Below are 12,127 nucleotides of genomic sequence, written 5' to 3' on the forward strand. Positions count from 1 at the left end.
AAGGAAGACCTTTCTCTCTGTCTCTCTCTCTCACTGTCCACTCTGCCTGTAAAAAAAAAAAAAAGGTAAAGGTAGGGAAGTATTGTATGATACTGTCTTAGTCTACTGTGGCTGCCATAACAATATACTGAGGACTAGGTGCTTAAACAGGAGTTATTTATTTTCCCTCTTGATAATGTAAGATCAGGGTGCCAGTTGACTCAATTTCTGGTGCAGGCATTCTCATTGGATTAGGACCATACCCTACGGCCTTGTTTAACCTTGGTCACTTCCTCCTAGTCCCTATCTTCAGATACAGTCCTATTGGGATTAGAAATCAACATATGAGCCGGCGCCGTGGCTCAATAGGCTAATCCTCCGCCTTGCGGCGCCGGCACACCGGGTTCTAGTCCCGGTCGGGGCGCCGGATTCTGTCCTGGTTGCCCCTCTTCCAGGCCAGCTCTCTGCTGTGGCTCGGGAGGGCAGTGGAGGATGGCCCAAGTCCTTGGGCCCTGCACCCACATGGGAGACCAGGAGAAGCACCTGGCTCCTGGCTCCTGCCATTGGATCAGCGCGGTGCACCGGCCGCAGCGCGCCACGGTGGTGGCCATTGGAGGGTGAACCAACGGCAAAGGAAGACCTTTCTCTCTGTCTCTCTCTCTCTCTCACTGTCCACTCTGCCTGTCAAAAATAAAAGAAAGATAAAATAAAAAAAGAAATCAACATATGAATTTGGAGGGTTGGAGGACACACTCAGTCTGTTGCAGACACTAAGGAACTAATGGTTTGGAATTCCAGTGTAGAAGCTCTCCAAATAAATTAAGATTACCATCTGCCTGGATAATGTCTTTAGGATGAAATTCTGTTTAGCTGGAGGCAAATAACTGGCTTAATATTTTCCAGAACTTTCAGTCTGTAAATTATAACAGCATCATTCTCTCTCGTCTCCTTATGTACAAAATGGTTTCATTTTCATAATAAAATAAATTTCATTATGACCCATACTTCTCCCAATAAAAACTCTTGGGGAAAGTTTTGGGGCTTTCCAGATAAACTAACACTACTATAAGATATTTTTTCTATTGGGCTATAAATATTTCCCCTATTTTTTCTCTATAGTTATTTCTTTCAGTATCAGAACTGAAGGCACAGTCAGTTCCTACCCCCAGCATCATTCTTTTTTTAATTAATGAGCATTCCATAATCAAAAGGCATATTGCAAAAAAGCAGTCTTTCAAATTAATGCTTGGGTATTCCTGGAGTAGTTACTTTCTAAGTGAAACTAACACTTCCTTTCAAGCTTGGATACACTTCGTGAACTTATGAAAGTAGAATTAATAAATGAAAAAGTACCTTTCCTGTGAATGCTTGAAATTGACCTACAGAATACACTTGAAATCTATTTTTTTATTGCTCTGACATTGGGGAATTCCATAGGATTAAAATATAGGGTGGTTTGACTTAGCTATAAAATATGTGTATGGTATTTGGAAGGGAGGGCAATGTGTCCGACTTATTCTAAGTTCCTTAAAGAGAATTACAACACCAAAAGATCAAGCTCAGCAGTATTCACGAACAGTCTTTACAAGTGAGGGTTGCAGTGTTCAACACAAAGGAACTTGAAATCTTTTACATATTAGTTATTCTAGGCAAGATCACTGAAATTGATGTTTTGATTCAAAGTATAAGTTACCAGATTATAATGCCATCATATCACTATCAGTTATTCAGTGTTACCCAATATTTGATTCTAGGAGGAAATTGAAAACTGGAATTATTTTTTAGCAATGTTATTATGTAGGATTTTACCTAAGCTTATAGTTACTTTTAAAAATATTTATTCATTTAACTGAGACAGAGAGAGAGAGAGAGAGAGAGACAGAGAGGGCGAGAGAGAGCGAGCAATCTTCCATCTGCTGGTTCACTCCCCAAATGCTTGCAATAGCCAGGGATGGGCCAAGCTGAAGCCTGGAGCTGGAAACTTAATCCAGTATTCCATGTGGACTTGGACAAGACCCCAAGTACTTGAGCCATCACCTCCTGCCTCCCAGGGTATGCATTAGCAGCAAGCTGACATTAGGAACAGGGCTGGGACTCAAACCAAGGCAGTCCAACATGGGATGCAAGTATCCCAAAGGGTGTCAACCACCAGGCCAAATACCTGCCCCCTAAGATTATAGTTTTTAGATGTCATTAGTTATTCATCTTAGCAAAATACAGGTAAATTGTTTTAATTATATCATAGTTCATGAGCTTTCTTCTCATGACTGCCTCTAAGAAACTCTAGTTTTGACTTACTGGTTTAACACAGCTCTCTAATAAGTTCTATAATGTCAGTAGTAACAAATTTACCTCCAGCAAGCATGTCTTAAAGCTCACAATGTACTTCTGTATGGATGTATGTGTTATGTATATAAGAAACATACAATAAACATTAAAATATGAAAACATTAATATTTAAATACAATTTTTAAAATTGATGTACAAAATAAGAACAACATGACTGGACATTCTTCATTGCTTTGGAGAGTCTTGGTTTAACACTTTATAAAGTGGGATCTGAGTTAGATTTTTGATTTCTTAATGTATAATACACTTTTTTGGGGAATAGTTTTAGATTTACAGGAAAATTGAGAGGATAGTACAGAGTGCCCATAATAACACAGTGTGCTAGCAAAGCACATTTGTTACAACTGATGAACCAGCATTCATACATTGCTCAAATTTCCCTTGTTTAACCCCGTGTCCTTTTCTGTTCCAGAATTCTGTTCAGATGACCACCATACCTTTCATCCTCAGCTCTCCTTAGGTTCCTCTTGGCTGGGATGGTTTCTGACTTTGTATGCTTTTGACGAGCCGGAAAGCTGTGAAGAGTGTTGGTCAAGTATTTTGTAAGATGCTCCATTTGATGGAATTGCCTGATTTTTTTTTTTTTCTAGTTGGCCCTGTGCTTGGGTTTCTGGGAGGGAAGCCACAGAGGTACTGTGTCATGTTTATCACAGCATACCAAGATACACTGTATAACCTGACATATCAGTGAGCTCAGGCCACATGGTAACACGGTGGCCCATGATCACATGTTCAGTCTCTACCATGGCCCAGGAGCAAACCAAGAGCTGTTCCAGGGCTTTGCACCAAAATCCTCAGGGTTGGTATGTGATTCACCTATACTTGAAGGTGCCTGCCAAAGATTATAAGTAACATCTAGATCTGCCACTATCACATCAAGCACTGTTGGCTGTCAGACTGCATGGCCCAAGTGGCAGAGTACTTTGTACAATAGTCTGGACTTGTTATACAGCCTTCTCTTCTATTAGGCATAACCCCGCCCTCATTTTTGGTTGTAGGAAGGGCCAGAAACAATTCACCTTAGAATTAATATCTTGATATATCCTACACTACTGCACACTTAGAAATTTCATTGAGGTAGAAGGCCCCTTAAGTTTGGTGAGACTTACTTCGTATCCTCTGACGCACAAACATCAATATATCTGGAATAATGGCTATGTCCTGCTCAAAAAGACTAATCAGCACATTCTCATCAATGGACCCATGTGGAATTCTGTGGAGGGAGAAGGTAAATGAGGCCAGATTGTAGCATGGGACTGGTGAGTTGATATTATCCCTGTAGCAGAACAAGAAGGTATAGTGCTGGTCTTGGCAGTTGAGAGTAAATTCCTTCTAGTGGGTCCTTTCCCCCTTAGGTAGAGAGGCCAAGTATTTGCTAGAGCAATAACTCCATATGCAGCACTAGGAGATGTGTTGTTTTTCCACAGTGAGGCCCTGTCAACTAGGTCAGCACATAATTGGGTTTATGAGAATCTACTGCCATTCTCCAAGACCCACCTGTGTTCAGTACCCAACTCAGTGAGTTAGACAGGAATGTGATGAGGAGCTGGCATTGTGGTGCAAGTTAAGCCACCACTTGTGACACCAGCATCCCATATCACTGTAGCTGGTTCATATCCTGGCTGCTCCACTTCTGATCCAGCTAATACAGCCTGGGAAGGCAGTGATGGCCCAAGTATGTGGACCCCTGCCAGCAACATGGGAGACCCAGATGGAATTCCTGGTTCCTGGAGTTAGCCTGGACCACCCCTGGCTGTCGTGGCCATTTATAGTGTGAACCAGCGGATGGAAGCTCTCTGTCTTCCTGTCACTCTTTCAAATAAACAGATAGTTGTGGTGGATATCATCATCTCTTCAAGTCCTTGACAGTGGCACTAACCTCTGCAATCCCTCTATGAATGTGGTACTGCTTTTTGTTGATTATTTTAAAGGCAGAATCAGTTTTAGAGGCTTCTGTTTTGCCATTTCTATGATGCCAGTCTTCACTCAGGTCAGGGAATCAGTGTGGAGGTTTTGCCATTTGTTAAATATGTATTCTTAATTATGCATTCAGGAAAGGGGGAGGGAACCACAGGATGGGTTCATGGTCTAATGGTTCCAATGAGAGGTGTAGTAGTCCATTTTCTGCTGCTGTTTTAACAAAACTCTTGAGGCTGGGTACTTCACAAAGAAAAGAGGTTTACATGACCTATAGTTTTGGAGATTCAAAAGCACAGAATCAGCATCTACTTGACTTTGGTAAGGGCCTTCTAGCTACATCACAGCATGGCAGATGGCATCATGGAAGGATCAGAGGCAGGAGGGAGAGATCACATGCAAACAGGAAACAGGACAGATTCAGGGGCCAAGCCTGTTGTTTTTATAACAACTTGCTCTCATTGGGACAAACTCATAGGAACTAGTCATCATCCTGCTAGAACTGCATTAGTCCCTTCTGAGGTCAGCACCCCCAGTGACCTACCATCATAAAGCTTCCACCACCTTACCACTGCCATACTGGAGACCAGCTGGGCAAGCAGGTGTTATATGATAAATCTTCCCGAATACTGCAAGCTCCCTAAGCCATTGGATACCTTCCTTTCCAGTAGACAGAAGCAGCCCTGGCACTTCATTTCATGGAAGCACTTTGAGCACGGCTGGAAGTCTAGTGATTAATGGAGTTTTCACTCAGCTCCTTCTCACAGTAGGCCAGTGGATCCCCACACCTATCCAGTGGTTTTCTTCATTAGACACACATAATGGGAAAAGACAAGTCAGCACCAAACATACTGTCAGAACCTTCTTTAATGCTTTGAAATAAAACGGTGAATCCAGAATCTGTGTGATGGCACGATAGGATTTTATGATCTTTTCATCTTGATCCTTATATTAGTTTCCTGGGGTTGCCATTACAAAATAATACAGTATAAATGTATTCTTCCACATTTTGGAGGCTAGAAGTCTGAAATCAGGTTGTTGGCAGTCATTTTCTTCTGAAGACAGTTTGGAGTAATCCTTGCCTCTTCTGGGCTTCTGGTTGCTCCTGGCATTGCAATGCTTTTAGCTGTAATGCTCCAATCTCTTCTTGTGCCTCCACAGGGCCTATGTTGTGTCTAGAATCAGTGTGTCCTCATGGACACCAGTCATTAGACTAAGATTTTACTCACTGATTTGAAAGAGTGAAACAGTGAGAGGGAGAGAACTCATACTTGCTAGTTTACTCCACAGATGACCTCAGTGGGCCAAGGCTGGGTCCAGGCTGAACCCAGAAGCCAGAAACTCCCTCCTGGTCTCCCATGTGGGTGACAGGGACCAAGTATTTGGACGATCTGATGCTGCCTTCCCAGGCACATTAGTAGGAAGCTAGATGGAGTGCAGAGCAGCCAGGATTCAAACCAGCACTTTGATAGGGGATACTGGCAAGCTGTGGCTTAACCTGTGGTGCCACACCACCAGCCGCCATCTTAGTTAATTGTATCTGCAAAGACCCTATTTCTAAGATGATATTGTGAGGTTCCAGATGAACATGAATTTACACGGGGTGGGGGTGGGGCTAGGGACACTATGCAACCCACTAGAATCCCACATCTTTAAAGTGCATAAATTCAGAAATTGTTTCATATGCTCTGAATTTTTCACCATGTATATTTAGAACTTTTTCAAGTAAAATAAAAGGAAGAAACAAGCCCAGAGTTCTTTCCAAACGTTGAATGCAAACGTTTTTTCCACCCAGTTTCTCCCTTTGATGCCCCCTACAATCTAGTCTCCCAGTCTTGCCTTCTCCCACCCATTCTCTAACTGTAGAGCTCTTTCAAAATTATTTCCATGGGGTATGTGTTGTGGCACAGCCGGGTAAGCCACGGCTCGTCACGCTGGCATCCTATATCAGTATGAGTCCCGGCTGCTCCAGTTCCCTCCCAGCTTCCTGCTAATGCACCTGACAAGGCAGCTGATGATGGCCCAAATACTTGAGCCCCTGCCACTCATGTGGGAGGCCAGGATGGGGCTCCTAGCTCCCGGCTTCAAGCTGGCCCAGGGCTGGCTGTTGAGGGCATTTGGGGAGCGAACCAGCAGATGGAAGATCTTTCTTTGCCGTGCAAATACATAAATCTTTTTTTTTTTTTTTGACAGGCAGAGTGGACAGTGAGAGAGACAGAGAGAAAGGTCTTCCTTTGCCGTTGGTTCACCCTCCAATGGCCGCCGCGGCCGGCGCACCGCGCTGATCTAAAGGCAGGAGCCAGGTGCTTCTCCTGGTCTCCCATGGGGTGCAGGGCCCAAGGACTTGGGCCATCCTCCACTGCACTCCTGGGCCAGAGCAGAGAGCTGGCCTGGAAGAGGGGCAACCAGGACAGAATCCGGCGCCCCGACCGGGACTAGAACCCGGTGTGCCGGCGCGGCAAGGCGGAGGATTAGCCTAGTGAGCCACGGCGCCGGTTACATAAATCTTTGACCTCAAAATTTGTCAGTGAGGATCAAGCACACGCTGCTCAGTTCGCTCAACATGGTTTCCCCGAGGTGGTCTCCAGCACTCCCCTTCCTTTCCTCTCTCTCAAGTCCTCTGCTGTGTCCCTGTTCCGCCTCTCACCACGCAGGGTCAGGTGGTCGGCTATTCCCCTCACGCCCACTACGGGCGGGGGCGCCTAGCTGGCACAGTACCCCGCGTACCCAGCCGCTTCTCACGCTTCAAGGCTACTCGGCTGCTTCCTCCAGAGATGAACTGTTTCGCCTTCGGATCTCTGACGCCTTCGCATTAGTCCTCTTCAATCAAAACTGCCAGAGGAGGACAGCGCATCCGAGAGCAGAGGACGCTCAGCTGTGGAGCTGAACCGGCCCGTCCTTCCCACCCTCATCCGGGTCAGGACGCCAAGCCCGACGCGGGAGCCGATGCCACGGGCTGCCGGCTCGGGAACGAGCGAGCCAGAACTTTCACGCTGGGAAAGTCGGGGCGGGACGTTCGGACTCGCCACCTCCACGCGCCCCGCCGTTTGAGCGGGCCCAGCACCATGCCTCCACGCCTGCGCCGCGCGGCGACAGAGCATGCGCAGGAGTCGCACCGCGCTGCCTCTCCCAGGCCCCTCCGCTCGCTCCTGCGCATGCGCCGCGTCTCCGGCCGCCACGCCTCCGGCCGCGCCCCTCCGTTACGGGTCAAGGGCCGCGGGGCGGGCCGCAGTGACTGGCGCGGAAGCGTCCAGCGGACCCTTCGAGGCCGCCGGGGCTGCTGAGTGGTTGCTGCCGGGGCCGAGAGCCCAGACTGAAGGGCTCTGGGGTCGCGCCAAGCCGGCTGAACCCTCTCGGCTTAGAAGGCCGCATGAACCGGGAGACCATGCCGCAGCCCGGAGCGTGGCCGGGCGCTAGCTGCGCCGAGACGCCGGCGAGGGACGCGGGGGCCGCGGCGCGGGAGGGCGGGAAGCCGGCGGCCAGCGGGCAGCCGCGGCTCGCGACGCGGTGCCCGGCCGAGCAGTGAGTGCGCGGGACGCGGGGCGGGCGCGGGAGCCCTTCGCTCCTCAGGCAAGGACTTTTGCCCTGTGCGGGGTCCAGACGTGTTCCCGAGGGCGCCCCTACCACCCCGTTTGACTTCGCGTTTCCAAAGTTCGGGAAAGCTCCGGAGAAGCTTGGGCAGCACCCCCGGGGCGCATTTCCTTCTGGGTCCGACCCCCTCAGCGTTGCCTCCGGTCTGGCCGGGGCGGGGAGGAAGTTAGGTCGGCTCTGCCCCAGCCACGGGGACCCGAGCCGCGCGACGCGGGGCCGACTTGGAGTCTCTCCCATTCCGCTTTAGCCTCAGCTGGCCCGGCCGCATTTCCCGTTCCCCCTGAGCTAGTTAGGTCAAACAGGGGCGACCAGGGGAGGTTGGTGGTGTCTGCGCGGGACCGGGCGCGCAGGTGAACCCGGGAGAAACCTGGGTGCCTTCGGAATGCCAGAATTCAGTTCGCAGCCAGTTTGACGCTTATGTTGGTTGTCTGGAGAGTTGCACTGTAAGACGTGCTTAGGTGCGCTTTTAACGCACTTCTTCCACCCCCTCCACTTTGGCTTTCCTCGAAAGGAGCGCTTGGAGGCAGTTAGGCAGCTTCTTTGTTTTGATCACACTTGCATACTCTGATTTACTGCCCCCCCCCCCCCCCAGCGCGATGATGGTGGTGCACTTAAGGGGTTATTCACTTCAGTAGTTAATGACCCGGGACAGGCACGGAACAGTCTGCACGATTTAGAGCATGATGTTTCGAATTCCTGGCGTCCCGACCCCTCCCCCTAGCTTGGCAGGTATAGACCAAGGGGATCAGAAGAGGTTGTGTATTTCTGTGTTAGGGTGAGGATCCCTTTGCCAACGTATAGTTGCTGAATCTTCTGTACTTAATATCCTGATTTTTGAATAGTAGCACCTGACTTTTTTAATTGAACCCCTTGAAGAAGCCCATGTGTGAGCTGATGGGGCCTGTGGCTTCTCCAGTTTGCTCTCCATGTTAGAGAACAACTCTGATTCTGTAGTTCTGTACAGAGTTAAGTAGGGCTGGTTCTTTTTTTAAGGATTTATTTGAAAGGCAAAGTTAGAGGTAGAGGCGGGGAGGGGGGGGGGTCTTCCATCCTTCCATCCTCTGGCTCACTCCCCAAATGGCTGCAGCTGCTGGAGCTGGGTTGATTCGAAGTCAGGAGCCAGGAGCTTCTTCCGAATCTCCCAAGCAGGTACAGGAGCCCAAGGACTTGGGCCATCTCCTTCTGCTTTCCCAGGCCACAGCAGAGAGCTGGATCAGAAGTGGAGCAACTGGGACTCGAACTGGTGTTTAGGGCTGGTTCTGCTTTTGCCTTCCTCCTGCCTGATGGGGGGAACTGTCCCCACTTAGATGGCTTGCCTTCTGTTTACTGTGCCTTTGCCTGTGCCTGAGCAATTTCATGCCCCATTGAGGGTTGGAGAAAACTCCAAAATCAGTCCTAAAAGTATGCATGGTTCTGTGGCAGATGTTCTGGTGTATGTGGTTCTCCAATGTCCAAGCCCCTGGGAAAGTGGACCGTGGTGGGAAGAGTGCTCTTTGCACAGGTGCCTCTTCTGTCCACTGTCAGTAGGATTACAGACCTAAAGCTGAAAGGAATTCTACTCAGTCGTACAGATTTGTTATTTTGCACATTAGGAAAGAATTGCAAAAGAGACACTTGTCTTACATTTCCTGAAAACAGAAGGTCATCAGCTCTAATAACCAGATAATCAGCCCCCTGCAATTCAGGTGGTTTCTTTTATTTTTGTTTTCAGCACATTTGGAGAACCTGGGAGTTGTTAGCTGTTGCCTAAAAATAACATTTAATGAGCAGTTACTATGATACTTTGGGCATGTAATTCAGAAGTTCAGAGAATTTGTTTTAACAAAACCCCATTTCCATCTATTTATGAGAACAATATTTCTTAGTAATTACACCTATAAAATCTAAAAGTAGAAATAGAATTCCTATTATTTCTAAAATTAATAGCATTCTTAAATGAGTTTGAGATTATCCAGTAAAGTTTTGTGTATATAGTTTATTACTTTGATACATTTTTACTACTGGTTGTCCTAATAAAACTTAAGTAATAAGAGTTTTATATAAAAATGTATTGCATTAAATAACATTCTGGAAATGGGGAGTGGAAAGAACTGAGTGAGGAAAAGGAATGATGTGAAATTACAGCCTTTTTTTGTGAGTGTGAATTTCTAATCACTGTTATTTAGAGGCTATTGGGAAATTTCAGAGTTGTGTGCTGCTTAGCCAGGAAGACACTGGTAGTAGATTCCAGTGTTCCCTAATGCCTGGGTGGGAGCCTCCCTACCTCTTCCTGGCTTCCTCAGTGAAATAAGGCAAGAGGACATGATTTCTGATGACACCGACCTTCAGTTTATTTTTCTTTTTCCTGGAATGTTAGAGTTTTTGATTGATTAATTTCTTTTTCTACTTGCTTTTGTTGCCTCTATCTTGCTCCCCTTTAGGAGACATAAAAGAGGTGAGACTAATGCTCAGATGTCAACTTTGAACATTGTAGCTTAAGTTTGGGGTGTTCTAGCCCTTTTTTGTCTTTCTGAATCAGTAGTGGTTGGTTCTTGAGGCTGTTTTTCTTAGCTCTGTGATGTTTTCTCATGGGCTAGAGAAACTGTACTGCGTGTATCACATAAGCACTATATAGTGTGAAATTTAATGTATGCATGTCAATTCTTACATGGCCCCTGCACTACGTGGGAGACCCGGAGGAGGCTCTTGGCTTCAGATCAGCCCAGCTCATGTTGTGGCCATTTGGGGAGTCAACCAGTAGATGGAAGACCTCTCTTTCTCTTTCTTTCTTTTTCTCTCTCTCTTTCCCTCCCGTTTCCCCCTCCCTCCCTCCCTCTCAAATCTTAAAAAAATTTTTTTGGGGGGATTCATTGGAGCCAAGGCTTTTCTTTCTACTCAGTGTTTACACCTAGAAACAGGAAACAGAAGAAGGCTGTACATGTTTTGCAGTATCCCAGATTCCTTTTGAATACATTCAGTGGTCAGTAATTATGAATATAAATCATAGCTTAACTTTCGCAGCTGAATTACATATTTGGGATGTGACTTTGAAATGTGTGAGTGTCTTACATAATAGTCGATTGCTCTGATTCTACCAAGTTTTCTGCCATTTCACAGGGGAAAGAAGTGGGGAAAAATATAAACCACACGGATAAGCCACTTTCTAAACCTCATTATGGTCTTTTTTTTTTTTTCCCCATCAGCTCATTTGAGAGCTGTGGTTGGCTGGCATCTCCTGGACAGACGTCAAGGATAAATCAGAAGATAACTTTGGGTCCCAAAGAAATCTTGTCAGACTCGATTAGCTGACTTTTCTGGAAGTTCTCTTGTAGCTCCTGTCAGCAGTTCTTGTTCTGCCCCCTGCTTTCCCCACCCCCAACACCAGGCTCTTGTCTCCTCCTTGTCTTCAGCTCAGCTAATCCATACTGTGTTCTTTGAGGACCAAGGTTGTCCTCGGATGTGGTCATGGCCAGGCCAGAAATGCTTAGGGAATTGAGAAGAGAGACTACCCTATGGCCCTTGTTGGTTTGCCTGAGAATGGTCAGGGTTTGTATCTGGGATCCCCAGGCTGGCTGTGTTGGGGAAGATAACATCTGTAAAGCTCTCTGAAATTGAAAGCAAACTTTTTGTGTATTTATGTTTCTACACCAAGGTTCTGCTGAAAGCTTTATTTTTAAAGGGGCCAGGAACAACAAAAAAGTATTAAACTATTGTTTTTGGGTGTTACTAGGCATACTGTTGTGTTACATGTTTTCTGCCCTGCCCCTATCATCTTATAGGTGTGCTCCATAGGATAACAGCAACTTCTTCCTATCTCATTCCTGACTTTGATAAGAGTCTGCTTCAGGGTCCAGAGTTGGTGTCTAAGGGTCAGAGCTTAATGTTGAGGGTGACTGCATGCATTGTCCCCAAGATGTCTTTGGAAATCAGAGGGAGTGGCCAGTCAAGGAGAGTCCTGTTGGTGAAGGGAGTTGGAATGTTGGCCTGGGTGCTGGTACTTTCCTAAATTTGATGTGTTGTTCACGTACCTCTGCAGCTACTAACCAGTGGAGAAAAGCTAGGTTGAGTGGTCTCTGCTCTTCCTGTGTCTGTAAGGGAGGGTACCTTGGTGTCATGCTGGTTGACACTGTCTCACTAATGCTGCCTGGGATGTTAGTCTTTCAGGCCAACTTAAACATGAACTACAGAGCCCAAGTCCAGGGAGATGGATAAACTTATACTCAGTTCTTGTACACAACTCGGGGGAACCTGGTGCAAAGTTTCAAAATGGGACGTGGTTAAATGACTTCTTGTTAGTTTTCTATATATATGA

At 46.8% G+C, this 12,127-nt stretch overlaps 1 protein-coding gene and 1 long non-coding RNA gene across 4 annotated transcripts in view; one reads left to right on the plus strand and one right to left on the minus strand.

Moving 5' to 3' along the window:
* Window positions 1-634: 634 nt before the first annotated feature.
* LOC108177276 (uncharacterized) lies at window positions 635-7,315 on the minus strand. Its single transcript, XR_001794098.3, has 3 exons — window positions 6,973-7,315; window positions 3,438-3,541; window positions 635-2,843 (listed from the first exon to the last, which is right to left on the minus strand). It is a non-coding gene; the product is annotated as an uncharacterized lncRNA (long non-coding RNA).
* A 149-nt stretch (window positions 7,316-7,464) lies between these two features.
* OTULIN (OTU deubiquitinase with linear linkage specificity) overlaps window positions 7,465-12,127 on the plus strand; it is a 40,249-nt gene continuing 35,586 nt past the window's right edge. Inside the window, exon 1 of one of the 3 annotated variants that reach the window (XM_051853561.2) lies at window positions 7,465-7,767. In XM_051853561.2, the coding sequence (XP_051709521.1) occupies window positions 7,616-7,767 (152 nt within the window). In that variant the 5' untranslated portion in view covers window positions 7,465-7,615. The remainder of the gene's footprint in view (window positions 7,768-12,127) is intronic. The other 2 variants (XM_051853560.2, XM_051853562.2) reach the window with 2 other exon arrangements.

This window comes from Oryctolagus cuniculus, chromosome 14, assembly GCF_964237555.1.
Source record: "Oryctolagus cuniculus chromosome 14, mOryCun1.1, whole genome shotgun sequence".
In the NCBI taxonomy this organism is placed as follows: Eukaryota; Metazoa; Chordata; class Mammalia; order Lagomorpha; family Leporidae; genus Oryctolagus; species Oryctolagus cuniculus.